This window comes from Schistocerca americana, chromosome X (genome assembly GCF_021461395.2).
Source record: "Schistocerca americana isolate TAMUIC-IGC-003095 chromosome X, iqSchAmer2.1, whole genome shotgun sequence".
In the NCBI taxonomy this organism is placed as follows: Eukaryota; Metazoa; Arthropoda; class Insecta; order Orthoptera; family Acrididae; genus Schistocerca; species Schistocerca americana.
In genome coordinates, this window is record NC_060130.1 from 901,151,794 (window position 1) to 901,168,152 (window position 16,359).

At 36.9% G+C, this 16,359-nt stretch overlaps 1 protein-coding gene across 2 annotated transcripts in view; it reads left to right on the plus strand.

The window, feature by feature from the left end:
• Positions 1-16,359, plus strand: part of LOC124554852 (microphthalmia-associated transcription factor) — a 388,895-nt gene that overhangs the window by 166,513 nt on the left and 206,023 nt on the right. For both annotated transcript variants that reach the window (XM_047128519.1, XM_047128518.1), the window contains exon 3: positions 6,336-6,611. In XM_047128519.1, coding sequence (XP_046984475.1) covers positions 6,336-6,611 — 276 coding nt within the window. The remainder of the gene's footprint in view (positions 1-6,335; positions 6,612-16,359) is intronic.

Below are 16,359 nucleotides of genomic sequence, written 5' to 3' on the forward strand. Positions count from 1 at the left end.
TTGGTATCTTGATGTTTTTTTTTTGCAAGATACATGATATAAATAAGTGGAAACAATGTTTTGATGGACTCTTCTTGGAATTGAAACTCTCAGAGTTTTAACCATATGCCACACTGTGATGCAAAATGCCTTTCTTTTAGTGTCTACAATTGGAGTTGGATTAGCATTTTCCTAAAATTTTCACACTCACTAAATAAATGCATAGTGAAATGTGCTGTCCTCCTTTGAATCTTCTACATTTCCCCTATCAGTCCTATCTGCTAAGGATGCAAACTGATGAGCAATACTCAAGTATGGTTTTATAAACTACCTTCTTTATGGGTGAACTACACTTCCTGAGGATTCTTCCAGTTAATCTCAGTCTGACATCTGCCTTTCCTGTGAGGAGGAGGAGGAGGAGGAGGAGGAGGAGGAGGGGCGAGAGAGAGAGAGAGAGAGAGAGAGAGAGAGAGAGAGAGAGAGAGAGAGAGAGAGAGAGAGAGAGAGAGGGGGGGGGGGGCACACTCTCCAGCTTGTTAAAGGATAGGGATAGCTCCAAAAGCTAGCCAGTTGTCCTTCTCGATGACTCAGTGCTTCTTGGCGAGTGCTGTCCTTTAATCTTAAGTTTAATAGGATATGTTCACCAGGTACAACATGTCTTCAGTATGGTCTCCCAATTCAGCAACATGCTGCGCATCCATAACATGCCTTGTTCAACAGTTGCCCACAGCATATCCGGTGTAATCAGGGCAATATGTCATTATATGATATCCTTCAGATCAGGAAGAGTCTCGATACATTCCTGATACACACGATCTTTCAGATAACCGCACAACCAGAAGTCACGTGGATTTAGGGCACCGGGTCAGGAAGGCCACACATCGTGAAATTCCATAGAGATGATGCAATAATTACTGAAGGTTTCTCAAAACAAATCTTTCACCTGGCAAGTGACGTGTGGTATCACCCCATCTGGCATGAAAATAGTACTGTACTGCTGGCAGCTGCATTCTTGCAAAGCTGGAATCATGTTGCACAAGGAGGTTCTTATAATGTGCAGCTGTCACTGTACATATAACAGGCCTGCAAGGTGTCATCTCCTTTAAGAAAACTGAACCAAAAATGGAGGAGCTTGTGAAATCACACCACATAGATGCATAAGCTGAGTGCAGTGAATTTTCCTGCACAACACGTGGTGGAGTAGGACCCCGTATGTGACAGTTCTGTGTATTCACAGCACTTTTAGCAGAGTAGGACCCTGTATACAACAGTTCTGTTTATTTACAGCACTCTGTAGAATAAAATGCACCTTGTCCATCAAAAGAATATTCCTCGGCCACATATTATCCATTTCCATGTGTGCCAGAAAACAAAGGAAAAAGTCACAGCTTTGTAGACTCTCTTGGGGCTTCTTTTGGTGCACATTCTGAATCTTGTAGGGATACAAGTGTAAGATGCGCCACAAAATTTGTTGAACTGTTGACCAGAAGAGAGAGAATTCTTGTGACACAGCTCGAGCACTGGCTGCAGAATTTGAGGCATGTGCTGCATGGTTGGCTTATAGCTGCAGCAACTTCATCAACAGCTGCCACAGGAATGGGTCATCTTCCTCTCCCAACTGCACCACCTAATTCACCTGTTTCTTCAAATTCTTTGATGATATTCTTTAGCCCATTCATTGACACGAGACCTCTTTGCAGCTGTTTCTGTTGGTGACATTCCTGCAGTGCTATTGAATCTGATAAAACAACTTTACTACTAGTGCACCGTCTTTCTTGTCAATAGCCATTGCATTTCATATGGAAAACTACAGCCTTCTTAACCCTTTACACCAACAGTTACATCATAAAAGGAAAAAAAAAATCTGCATGCATTGCCAAGTGACAAGGTAGCATACTGTCTTCAAAACAGGAAACATTTCATTTTCTTGCTGCTTACAGCGCCATATTTTCACCTGGTGGCAGAAAGTGGAACTATTATTTTTTCCAGCATACCTCATGAGCCTACCAATTAATGAACATACCTACAATGTTTCAGCATCCTGTGATATATACAGCCTGCACTGCAGCATTCTTAACACCACCTGTTTAATTATAACCACCTGGTATTTTCAAAATTTTTAACAGCGAATGACATGATAATCTTTCTTTAATTGCATGTTCCCAATTATTTTCTTTTGCAATACTAATAGCCTTGTTACATATGTTGAATTCCCCTAGAAGATTATGCCATAATGAATAACATATTCAAATTATCATTGAAAGACTAACTTTCTGATGTCCACATTTGTGGCATTTGTGAAAATTGCAGAAGTTGCTAAGTAGTCTTACTTTTAGTTTTATCTAATTTCAAATTGCATCATTTGTGTTTTGGTGACATATAGTTTTATCCCATTTCGATGGAACCAGATTTTATAAAGCCATATAAACACTTTCTGGATTTTTCATCTATCTGATTTTTAATTAAAAATAATATATCATCTGCAAATAAACAGAACATCTATAGTAAGTGGTAGGCCATTTACATATAATTGGGAAAGGCTATGAGAGTCCTTGGGAAAATTGTTTCCCAGTAAGAGTAATAATTCCATTAATCTGAAGTTATTGTTATTGTCCGTTTCTTATCTGTTAGTATGAGCTGAACCATTTAATGCACAATCCCTGTTCCCACACATCTGTAGCTTCTGGAGAAGTAAGGAATGATTCAGTTTATAAAATTCTTTTTGTCAGAGCACTGAATATTCATGTGATCCTTTTACCTTTATCTAATGCAGTGTTTATCATCTGTAAAAATTAATTGATAGCATTTACAGTGCATTTTCTTTATTGGAAACCAACCTGATTGTAAAAAAATTGTCATTTAGTATAAGGAAGTTTTGAATTTGTTTTGCTGCACCAGCAGAAAAACCAGAGTAGGACTTCTCCATATCTTCTGCTGATCCCTTTTCTAACAACAGTGTTATCTCTGCGTATTTCAGCACCTTTGGGAAAAGACGGTGCTCAAAAGATTGGTTTATAATAATGCACAGTTGTTGTGAAATAATGTTTTAACTACACTGTAGAAGTTTCACTGGGAAGCCGTTACACATCTTCCATACATTCCCAATTTCTTCCCATGCAACTCCATATTTTTGAAGCCCTGAAGATAGATACTCATGGCTGTGGATTTGCTTCAGGTGAAGAGCAGCATGTCTTGGTACAGTTGTCGTTCCATAGGCAACCACAAATATGTCTCCATGAAGGCACTGACTGTCTTGTCTCACAGTGGGATAAATGTACTAACAGTTATGCCAGTAACTCTTAAAATAATAAACAGTGTACTTACTTTTTTCAATCTGCCTCATTTCCGTTTGGCTGGCCCCGGTATTATTTGCCAGTGATTCTGGAGCTGCTACTGACTAGCAAGAGGTATTTTTGTTCCTGGTGTAATCCATTTGACTTTACTATTTACTTTCTTTCCCAGGTTCTTGGAAGAAAAAAAATATTGTTTCGTACATATAAAAAACAATTTAAGTAGTTGTAATAGTTTCTGGTGCTTGAGTTGTAGGGGTCTATAAGCCAGCTTAAAACATTTAGCTTATTGTGGAGAAAATTTAAGTTACCTTTAATAAACTTTCTTTTTATATAGATTTATTGAGGCTTTATTTGTTTGGAAGGTCAATAAATAGTGAAGAATGGCAAGAAATAAATAGTGTAGAATGGCGAGAAATCTGTAGGTTTAAGTAGTACTTACTACCATCATGAAAGTGAGTGATTGTAATAATATTATCAATGCAGGTCACTTATCTGCTGTTTACTCCAGTAATTTCAGAAAATAAGAATTTGGATTTCTGATTTAAGTCATGAAATTTTATGACATCACAGCTTTAACACACTTAAGTTGAAGTCTGCTGCCATCACAATGTTTTTCTTATACTCGCTCTGAAATTTTTAGGATAAATTGGAATTTATATAAGGATAGTTTTGTTACAACTTTTCCAGGAATTATGTTAATTTTAATAACCACTGTAGTCAAACTATTTAAAGAACAGCTCTCGTGCACGTTTTTTAATTTTAAAAATTTGAGTATTCTCTTAATTTATAACATATTGAGGCATCAAGAAGAATGCAGGAGCATCTATGAGAGCTACTTTTCCCAAAAAAACTGCAAGCTACAACAAAGTTCTTAATACTATTCAAAACTTTTGTACAATCTTCTTCTAAATAGTGTCCATTTCAGCTCATAATTTTGATGTGTACATATTCTGAAAGCACTGTTTTAACTTAATCAATTTTAGAAATATTAAGGTTTTCCAGGTTAGCTGTTAAGCTATTGACATTTCAGTTTTGATTTTCTTTAAATTTAATTTTCCACCCTGGATTTATCACCAACATCAGAATGTATCTGTTTCCCTTTCATTTTAGGATTTTGCGCAAATCTACAAATACGTGGCTGAAATTAAAGGGGCCAAACCAGTGGATGTACAGGCCATTTTTCCCCCAACATTTGTCATTTATTGGACAATGAATGTTGCCTCAAGCTGTCACATTGTTGTCTGTTTCTTCTATTAGTGTGTATTTCACTTACCAGTTTTTTTGTGAATAATACCACTGATTACCAGTCTGGAGTTGTGTTCAGAATTTGCACTGAGCTATTAGATTTCATGTTCCACTTAATATTTCTTCCTCACTGCTACCGAGAGTAGTTTGTGCCAATGTGGATTAATACATCTCTGCAGCTGTTTTCAGTTGTTTTACCATTTTCATTTATGTCCCATTTCATACTCAAAATATTTTTAAAATGCTCGTTTATCCAATAAGACTGAATTCCAGGACATTTTACTGTTTGTTACAATAATGTTTTTAAAATATTGAGTCAGGAATTCATTATTTGTCACTCCCTTCCTTTATAGCACTTACTTGTTTGTACTTTGTATTATAGGTAACAGTTGTTAAACTTTCCATTTTCAGCATTTTGGTGTCATATTCCAGCAGTTTAATTATTTCTTCCTTTGAATTCACTGTACTTAAAAGTACAACCACTTAATATGTAAATAGTGCAGACATAAGCACAGAGATTGTTTTTCATGCTTTTAAAATTCACTTTTGCATGCCTTTTGTTTAGCTAACAATTCATACACATGATTCTTTTTGTGATCTACTTTAAATGTTCCTCCACATCAAATTGTTTTGGGGATGTGCTCTGAACCTTTATTTGAGAGTGGTACAATTTAGCTGTAGTGAACAATAATTTATATCAATAGAGGGACTTCATTGTGCCACTTCAGTTCTATTCCCTGACTGTGCCATCAGAGTTCACTGTACAAATGAATTAACAATATCAGTCCTAAACAGTATGCTATCTGGAAGTTAATGGAGCAAATTAAACTTTATTATGTAACAAGTATTCTGTAGCTTATTTTAGTTACCAAACACACTTTTAATTTTATGTATTTCCAGTCTGTGTTTCGCAACAAGTAATGCTGGTTTCTTGATCCCCCCCCCCCCTCCCCCCCCCCCCTCCTGGACCCCTAATCCTTAGGTAACTAGATCTTCACTGTAGGTTTGCAAGAACTATTTTGCAAATGTTGAGAAAAATGAGACTTCTCGAAAAGTTTGCTATTTTGAGTGACATTATACAGTTATTTGAAATGATTTTTTTCCCTGAAGGTACAACATTAAAAATCCGTTTGTACTTCTAAACTAAATGTTTTTTGTGGTTTGTGTTGTTGTTCCTGTGGCTTTTTTCCCTGTTTTCTCATCTTGAACCAAATAAATATAAGATATTTTTATGAAGTAAAATAACTATTCATGTATTTCAGAAGTTATTGTGTTACATAACTTTTCTGTCTTAGCCATGCACTTATTATTTTATTTTGCTTGGTTCTCATTTTAGTGTTGTTTAACTGTGGTCCACATACAGTAACTGAAAATATTCTTTCCACTATTCCATGATCAGATAATATTTTTTTCATAGAGCAGTTGAAATTACATGTACATTTACTACTTTGACAGAATTCCAGTGCTTTGGATCTCTTGTGAGTCAAAGTGGGATGTTTACTGCACTGCTGCTAGTAATGTGGTCACCTAATACGACACAGTTCTAATAGCTTTAATGACACTTCATTTGTATGATACTTTACTGTTTGACAATGCCAGATTTTTACTAGCTTTACAAAGCAGTCCATTATGTTTTCTCTTATGTTGTCTTTTTTATATACTGCATCTGTTTGTTTCCTGCTGAATGAGAAATCGATGTTTACAAAAATCTATGCAGCTGGTGCGTCAGACACTTTGTTCTATATAGTGTGCATTTAATATACCCAGGTCAAATGATTTATTTCAGAACTGCAGGTACACACACTTTGTCATTTTCAGGTTCGCACTGAGTTGGAGAACCCTACTCGTTACCATGTAATGCAGAAGCAAAAGAATCAGGTTCGACAGTTCTTGTGCGAGTCGGGTCAGCAGCCATTACTAGCAGCCCAGCAGGTTTTGGGTAGTGCTCGTGGTCAGCTTTCTGCAGTACACAGCGCTCCTGTCAATTCTGCACCAGTGATACCTGAGCAGCAGCCAAAGCAGAATATGACCAGCGTCAGTTCGGAGAATATCTTGTCACCAAGTCTAAGCTCAGTTGCTACAAGTGCCTCTGAGGTAAGTTTTTGTACTTCTACTTGAATTTTAATCTGTTTATTTCTACAGCTGCTATTGGAAAAATGCCAAGATTAATAAGTGAGGAAAAATCTTGTAAAAGCTTTTCTATATTGATATGGAAACTGCATTCAATAATGAGATGTAAAAATATTTATTACAAAACTGCACTGTGGGATAGGGAACTGGTATATAATAGATGATAGTTCTGTCAAAACAGAAGAGTAGTTTGACATGAGATTATTATATGTAATAGGAAACACTAGTTGAACTTTAAGGCTAAATTTCCTTTCAATTGGAACTAGACAGTGAAATAATTAAGGGAAAATGTGTTTGTGGATGACAGCAGTAAGACAGCTTAGAAATGCAGAAAACATTAAATATAATTTAATGGAAAAGAGGTTTAATCCAGAGGAAATGTCATGACAACAACAACAAGGACTGTTTCAAGTTGGAATGTTAGTTCCTAGGATGTGAATGAGTTTTAGACAGAGTACATCAATGTCATTTTCAAGTATATGGGTCCAAGTTAGCTGCGAATCATGGGAGTTATTAGGACATTGATCACAATAGTGCTTTAACATATTTATGATTAGCTTTTTTGTGAGGTGATTTATCCGTATTCACTTCTGAGAGGAGGTAGACTAAGTGAAATCATGATTTTGGTGTGATGATAATGGAGGTGGCTTATCACTGACTTTCATAAAGATAGCTGTAATGGACACATGTTAAGTGTAGAGTTTTGTGTTTTTTGGTGAGTGATTATGGAAATGAAAGTAAGGAAAGGCATGAAAGAAAATTCTGTAGGAAATAGCTGCCCTTTGAGGAACTGACAAGTGTTAAGAGTCTAATGTGATTTAGTATCATTAACAATGCCTGATGACTGAACTTCATAAGAAACCAAAGAGATGTTTGGGATTGAAATTGGGACATAATCTGTTTGTCAAGAAATGTGTGCTGCTAGACCTTGTAAGAGAGATAAAGTGTGAGCTCCTTGCTTGTTAGGTTGCTACTGCATTGTCAATTAAATGAGTTACTGGAACTCTTGTTATGTTTTGATATGTCAAAGTCCTCTAGCATTCACTCAGATTAGAGATTTAACCTTGCACTAACTCCTTATACTGCTCTGTGTGTGTGTGTGTGTGTGTGTGTGTGTGTGTGTGTGTGTGTGTGTGTGTGTGAATGCAAAATAATATGAGAATGTCGCCCCTTCAGTGAAATGACTACACAGCAGCATCGGCTCATGAAATGCACACAGTCATAAATTCAAACAGTGGTGTGCCATATTACACATATGTGCAGACCGTAAACCAAACTATTTATAAAAATTAATTTTTAACCATTGGGGAACAAATCCTGAGGTATAAGGTCATGAGCAACAAGTTGACAGTTGTAAGACTTGAGTATACCACACAAAAGGTTATACCTGTAAACTTATTGTGGTGAAATAATGATTTATTTTGAAAGGTTACCCAAAGATACGCTTAGTCTCACAATGAGCTGTAGCAAATGAGGTAGACACAAAAGCTAAAGTTTTCCATTCAAAGTGACTGAAATATATATCAATGTAGGAAAGTTCAGGTAGAATGTAAATAATTTAGGAGTAAACATCACCACTCACCAAATAGCAGATGCATTGAGTCATCTACAGGCACACACAAAAGAGAAAGAAAACTTACTAGCTTTTATTTATTTTTTATTTATTTATTTAGCATCCAATAGATCACACATGTGATATAGGATTTGCCATTTCAACAAAAAATTTATTCTGAAAACTAGCAAGTTTTCTCTCTCTTTTGTGTGTGCCTTCTGCTGTTTGGTGAGTGGTCTCACATACTCCCAAATTATTTATAAAATATATACAATTGCATTAGCACCTTTGTACAGCCATGCACTCTTAATCGGTTAATATGTTGATGGATTTACAGATACTTCAGATTCAGTGATGCCACATCACTCGAATCTAGTGACTCACTATCTATACTGTTGTAATGTTTACTTTGTGATTAATAAGTTAAGTTCATTAGCGAAGGAAAGCAAAATATGGTACACAATAAAATATTGATAACTAAATCTGGATCACCAGTTGACTCTAAAGGGGTTAAACAAAAGCAAAAATAATAGCAAATGGGACATCTCATTATCAGAATTAAAATTTAATTGGTAATACAAATCTCTCGATTGACTTAAGATTACTGAATAAATTGGAGGTTCAGATAATAAGTGAAAATTTTCAGTTTCAATATTCTTCAAACAGAATCAATTAATACATAAAAGCAATGCGGAATATGAGAATTGCTGCTACAAAACTAAATAATATATTTACGTGGTATACTGGAAGTGAATGAGAATACTTATTCTCTTAGTGATAGTAATAATTTTACAGCATTGAACACCCTGTAGTGATAGAACTAGCTATCTTTTAATGAGGGGATGATCTGAACTTTGTCAGGCATTTTGTGTAGATAATTGTACATACATTCTTATTACTAGGTCTACAACTTTGCTTCCGCTGTTTTGGAATAGACGGCAGTAGTGGCAAGTGGAGTTCGGGTGGTTGGTCATAGGTGTAATACAATAAGCTTAGGCATCTGTGAACATAATGCCATAAAAATATTAGTCGATTTGTGACTGCATCATAAGGTTATTCTCGATTAATTACGTCAACTTACATGCCCATTTCTCGCCATTTGCAGGAAGTTTTAATTTTCTGCTTTAACATGAAGAAATCTGTGGCTGTGGCTCTTAAAATGCTGGGCAAGACCAATGGTGAGGGAACTATTAGTGGAAGAATGTGCAGAGAATTTTTTCAACACCTTATGAATAGTGATTTTGATGTCGAAGATCGGCGTGGCGGTGGGAGACAGAACGTTTTCGTAGTTACTGAAACAGACAAAGACAGTCACAGGACATAATTATTGAAAGCAATTGATGGGTTCGAGTCCAGCACTGAAACACAAACAGCCACAATACAGTGGTAGACACGTAAAGGTAATTTTACAGCAGGTCAGTGCTCGACCCCATGTCGCAAAACCCATCAAAATGTATATGGAAACATTGAAATGAGAAGTCCTATCCCTCCTGCCATATTCTCCATATATTTCTCTCTCTGGATCCCCACAAAATACGCCCAGTTCTTCCGCCATGGGATTTGTATGCTATCCGGAAGATGGGAGAATATAGTGGCCAATGATGCACAATACTATGAATCATAATTATTTTTTGTAAGTTTTTCCTAATAAAGCCCCAAAGTTAAAGAAAAAACGGCAGAAACAAAGTTGTAGACCTAATTTTTCCATAATGTCAAGAATGGGCATAATCACACGTGCCATAAACAGTAATATACCTGTAGTGGTGGAAAGTTCTTCACTTCCAAGTGACTCAACAGCATGATTCATGATCTCAAACACACACACACACACACACGAGAGAGAGAGAGAGAAAGAGAGAGAGAGAGAGAGAGAGAGAGAGAGAGAGAGAGAGAGAGAGAGATATTGTGAAGACAGAAATGGGGGCATCTGTAGGGAATGACAATCAGTAGTTGACAATTTGGGAACTGATTGGACAGGTTGCATTTTCTGAGGGAAGTTAGTTACATACACACAAACAACCATATTTCAAAATTAATCATCAGGTGCATGCTACTATAAATTTTATTTTCTGTGTGTATTCAGTGTAATTGTCTTCAGCACTCAGAGCTTTCCAAGTAGTATGCTTTTTTCTCTCTTTTTTGGTTGAGTTTAGTTAATGTTGATGATTGTTTAAAAGATAACCAGAACTCATTTTATTTTCTCGTCTTCATTCTTTGTATTTATGTTTTTATTTGTCATATAGTTTGATTTTCTCGTAGCTATCTCAGTGTTGACACTAGTCGTTTCTGGTTGCTTGGATTACTACCTTTTTTATTTTGTGGTTGTATGTGGTGAAATGTAGATGGGACTTTTTTTCGTCTGGTCAAAGAATGAATAAGTCACTGTTCAGTTACCACTAGAAGTTGTGTTGATCATGAGAGGATTCAAATTGAAAGTTCTTGTCCTGGTGAGTCCATCTTCATCTGAGAGTTAGTGGAAGATGATGGCGGGGTAGCCAATTTCTGGGTGATAGGCAGATGTGAGTACTGATCAAATGACATTCTCTTCATGCCTTAACAAGAGATATAATGTGGTGTCTGTTGCTGAGAGTGCATCCATTGCTGAGAGTACATCTGAGCCAGCGTGGGATGCCTTCTCAGTTGCAACTGGGGCCAACATTCGTGCAAGGTCTAGACAAATGCAAAGGTTGGGTACACTGGCCATTGGCAGCTCCAACTTAAAGCAGGTACTTGAGTCCACCAGTGAAATAACTGGCAGTATGGGAAGGAAGACCGGTGTGTTGTAAGTATGCTTGCCAGTTGGTTTCATCAGATATGTTGTAAGAGCACTGCAAATGATTATTAAGTGCACTGGTGCAGCAAATTGTGACTGGTGTCAATATGAACAATGTCTGCTGCCTGGGGTCAGATGCCACCCTTAGTTCATATAGATGTCTGATTGTAGTGTTTAATACAACGAGCATTATGCTTGGGGTGGAAACACATTGCATTTTGCTTCGTAGTCCCCAAGACCAATCACTGTGCTTTGGTTGGAGCCAGCTATTGTGCTTAAACCAGTGGCTCACATGGTTGTACAGTGATCTCCAACAAGGATTTCATGATCTCCACTGTCAGATGGAAAGTTGTAGGTCACTCTTAATTGCTCAGGCATGTGCTTTACACAGGAAGTGGCTACTCAGGTAGTCGAGTAAAATGGAATTTATCTGTAGGTATCTTATGTTAAAAAAAACCACACCACGGAACCATCGATCACTTAAACTCCATATTTGGAGAGAAGATTCTATCAGCCACATTAAGTACTTACGGGAGAATTTGTCCATTCAGGGAAGGAAGAAGAATGTCTATGGTAAAGTTTCAAAATTAGTCTCATCTCTTATTGGCAACAATGCCCATGTAGTACTAGTAGCAGAAAGATGCCAACAATGTGAAATCTTAAATTCAGTTTGAAACGTAAATCAAAAGTATAGGCTTTATTGTAGAGCCCCGCAGGTGCTGGCCACTCAGAGTGGTCTGCAATGACTGCAGTGTCCAAGAAAACATGTGAATACACTTCTTATAATTTGGTGAAAGTTGCCAAAGATGATCAGTGCTGCCTTGCATATCGACATGACCAAGTGAGCATGGCACAACGGAGCGAGTCCTTGTCCACGGCCACACAGATGTCACACACTCGCACTCACTTGCACACAGGCTGAACATTTGCAATGTGTGCATGAAGCATGCCCTTCCCTTATCATCAGAGTTGGGCAAACTTTATTCAATTGATACATAACGTATACAGATAGAAAAATTTATTTGTGAGCAACAAATAAGAATATTAGTTCAAAACATTATTCATTTACATGAATAAAAACATTTATTCATCATCTATGAATAAAAAGTGTTATGAAAATATGAGGGCATGCTGGAAAGCAATACTTACAAATTTTTAATAAGAGAACTCTTAAAGCTTTTTAAATAAAACAAGTGTTACTAACATTCTACATCTTTATTCTTCATGTCTACATATTTGCAGCCCTCTGCCACTAGAGGGCTTCGAATTGTAGTGTGTAATGTGTAACGTAATTGTTTCAGTGTGTGAAGAACAGCGTGCTGTAATCAAGCTATGAATTCGAAGAGTTCATCCACACATGAAGCACCCTCTCCTACAACATGCCAAAGTCAAACTACACACAAGCACTGCGACATCTGCAGCAATCTGACTCCTTTGTGTTCACTGTTATCAGTCACCCTCCAAATGGACTTGTCCCCATCTGATTTTCATCTGTTTCCAAAACTTAAGACCATCTTTGAGGGCTTTACTTTGATAGTGATGAAGTGTTGCAAGCAGAGGTGAGGGTGTGGAACTGTCAACAAGTCAAACATTCAACAGTGACAGTATCCACAAAACGGCCTCTGGTTGGGAGAAATATGTTCATTGCCAGGGTGACTACATTGAGAAATAAATATATGGACATCAAGAATAAGGATGTAGAATGTTAATAATGTAAACAAGCTTTAAGAGTTTCCACATAAAAAAATCAGACACATTACTTTTCAGCACACTCTCAGAGATACATTTGAAGTCCATTGGGACTTATTGCTTCAATTCTTTGATGCTTATGAAATAAATATACTTTCTGATGCTTTTAAATTAGTTTTCAGAACTACTATTTTTCTAAACATCTCATCGGGAAATTAATTTGATTTCTGAAGATTTGCCATTGTGACACACTAAAGAAAATACCTTTTACACATGCGAACAGGGTATTTGTGTGTTACATACTGCAAAATTATCTCTGTTTCAAGATAATAGTATAAACTTTCTACTTCCATGAAAATTGAGAAATCATCAACTCTGCTATAGTTCTTGGCAAATAACTTAGTTGTGATTTCACATTACTTTCACCACACAAATCTTATTAGAAATAAATGTTATTTTTACATAATTAGAAACTCATGACTGTGATTTCTTTGACATTTCTTTGGTGATCATGTGTCTGTAGCTTTTTGTGACCCACCCTTAGTCATGGGCACCAATACAGGTAAACTGTTTATTTTTAAATCATGAGGTAACAAATTGCTGCAATAATTTCAATTTCTGTAGAAAGGTGAAAAAAGGCTTCCATTCGCGTGACACTTTCTTCGTAAAGTTGCCAGTGGCTGCAATATTGCGATCTTGTATGTACTCAAGCCCAGTGGCCCTCCCAAAAGTTTTCAAAGCTACATAGACACATATCTAATCAAAATGCAGTTTCATCTTTTACAGGAAATTGTACTCAGAGTTAGTCTTAAAACACTTTCAGATGAGTTTGGACATTCAGCAACATTCCACAAACAGTTCAGGAGATTTAGTATTTAAAAGTCTGTTGATGTTAGTAATCAGCATTGACTGAGTCCTTAATTCATTCAATCATCTTGTAGCACTACGAATACAAACAAATTGTGTTGTTATATCAATGAGACTCTCATATCTGATAGTGTTACCAATATTGGTAGAGTGAAGGAAAGTGTTTAAATTAAGGGTTTCTGTTGGCTTCATTCTCTACTTAGCTAAGTTACTTCCACGTGTTAGTGGGGGGAGTGGGTGTAAGTACTGGCAAGGGCAGAGACAGTTGATTGGGATGCATTGGTAGTGTAACTACTGAAGGCCATCAGCTTATGAAGCATTTTTATATTGAATTTGTTACGTTGTACAGCAATTAAAGCTGTTCTCAACCTGAAAGTTGGTTTGCACACTGCAGTGCCTTTGTAGGTGTAGTGGTGTGCCCTTACCTTCCTACCATCTCTAACTGACTTATACAGCCAGTTAAGGGGGGGACATACATTTCAGCATGTACTACAAAACACTGTGCAACTTGACTTGGCATTTTTCTCATTGTTAGAAGCGAGAGGAGTGATCAGTAACTGAAAATCATAGGACCAATGGGAGATGGAACCCTAAATATTTAGCTTTGTAATCTGGAACTTAATGTGCTGTGTCACCGAGGGACATTTCTGGACAACCGTTAACAAGTTATTTATCAAATAGAAACTGCATGGAACCAAGGCAACAAACAATAATTACAGTATTCTTTACAGAAAGTAAATGAAGAAAATGTTGTGTCACTGATTGTTATTGGCTATTTAATTTATGAATAATAAATAACAAATAATTATTTGTATTCACAAAGAGAAATAATCCCATTATCTGTGACAAATTTATTCATGAATAAATTTGTTGGACTGATTTACTTGCTCAAAAACAGATAGGAATTTATTCAAATAGTGCTGATTTCTGCTTACCTATACACATTATGCTTCCTTCCTCTTCCTGGTCAGTGCAGTTAATATTATCAACTTTAACAAGTCCTATTAGTTCGTTTGCTTGATTTGCTCACGAGATCCTACAATGTATGTGGATTGAAGTTTTTTGTGGTAATTATAAACAAAGTTGTTTTGGTGCTCAATGTAAAAATTTTTCATTTGTTCTGTCCAAAATATGTCTCAATGTCACAGCAATTATAGCTGAGACTGAGTGCGAGCATTATTTAAACAGCTATTCATTTATGAAAATTTACAGTTCCACAGCTAAATCAGTGGCCAACAGTAACATTCAGTATTTGATTATCACTTTAATTTTTGTTATGCATCACCATACTCAGTCACTGTGGTAAGATTTGGTGAATCTCAGGTGTGAAGCATATGTGTTTTCTATTAAAAAAAGGGAAAAAAGTAAAAATTGGCAGCTAAAAAACAATTGTAGTTCTCAATGCATTTCAACACTTGCCAGGCCCATTAGTGCCACTACTTGGCACAGTTGTTAGTGATCTGATACAGGAGGGTTCATTTAGATTTCTTAGTGACAAAACAGACCTAAATTATTTCATGCATTTGACACTAAGGGGGAAATCAGTGACCACACATCTGTTATTGTATCAGTGATTAATATTAAAAGGTACATTAAGAGAAGCAGAAAAATATTTCTAGTTAACAAGTGTGAGACAAGATTTTAGGCTATGTTGGGCAGTCAACATCAAACATTGAAAAAAATTAAGTGTGTTATATCATATACCTTAGAAATATGTGCCAAATTTAAATTTGGGCAAAACATTGCTGACAAATAAAAGCCAAATCAAGTCAAAATGAACAAAATGAGAGCAATGCGAGAAGTGTACAAATTACTTAGAATTGAAAAATTTGAGGTGAAAGAACATGGTCTTGTAGCATGAGAATTTTGTTTACACACTAGCCTAATCTGATGCTACAGTAACTATGCTCTACTTACCTTACTGGTTGTAAGAGTAGCAATATCAACCCTACAAGACACAGAATGGCAATGTTATATGCCAAGACATGTGGTTTGCCAGAAACATAAGCAGTACAAGGGGAACAACCTGCATGCTTGAGAGTTGTTATATTCAGAAGTCCATCATTACGTAGGTATTTACAAAACACCCCACTTCACCCCTGACCCCCCCACCTCCCATCTCCTACCCCATTCTGTGCAGCTTGGAGCCCCAAGCCATTGCAATACTTCTTCCTTTTCCGTGCTATAATTTTGCTCTCTAAATATACATTTTTCCGGAGTTATTATCTTGTACAGATTGCCTGCTGATAACCTAGCTCGTTTGTAGGGCATAAGTTTTGGCTTCTCTCACTTTCTCCCCTTACTTTACACCACATATTTTGCTTAAATTATGTATACAATTGCTGCATCTGGGTTTGACCTTCACCTTTCCAAAATATTTTACAGATTGTGAGAGTCATGCAGGAAGGGTTGCCCAATATCCAGCATGGTAGCCAGTCCATGTGGGTGTTCGTTAGGTATCCATATGGTAGTAGCTTCCTGACCACTCAAGGATCGCAGTATTAATGCTTGAGCTGTCACCTCCCCATTTGTGGGCACCAGGACTCTGGGCTCTGGCCATCATGCCAGGCTGCCTTTGCTTTGGCTGGGAGGAGACCTTGGACAGAGCCCTCGTTGGGAGGAGAAGGCATCATGGCAGACATATGGTGTTATGAAATGAACAAAATTACCAGCCAGTGACCACAAGGCCTTGGCAGCTCTTCAGGCTGACTGTGAATCGGTGCTGATCTTTATCATCCTAGGAACTTTCCCTCATTGATTACGCTGTGGGAGGAACACAAAAGAAAGCACCTTGTAGGTGTTCTCCTCAGTTCCTAGTTCACACCCAAACA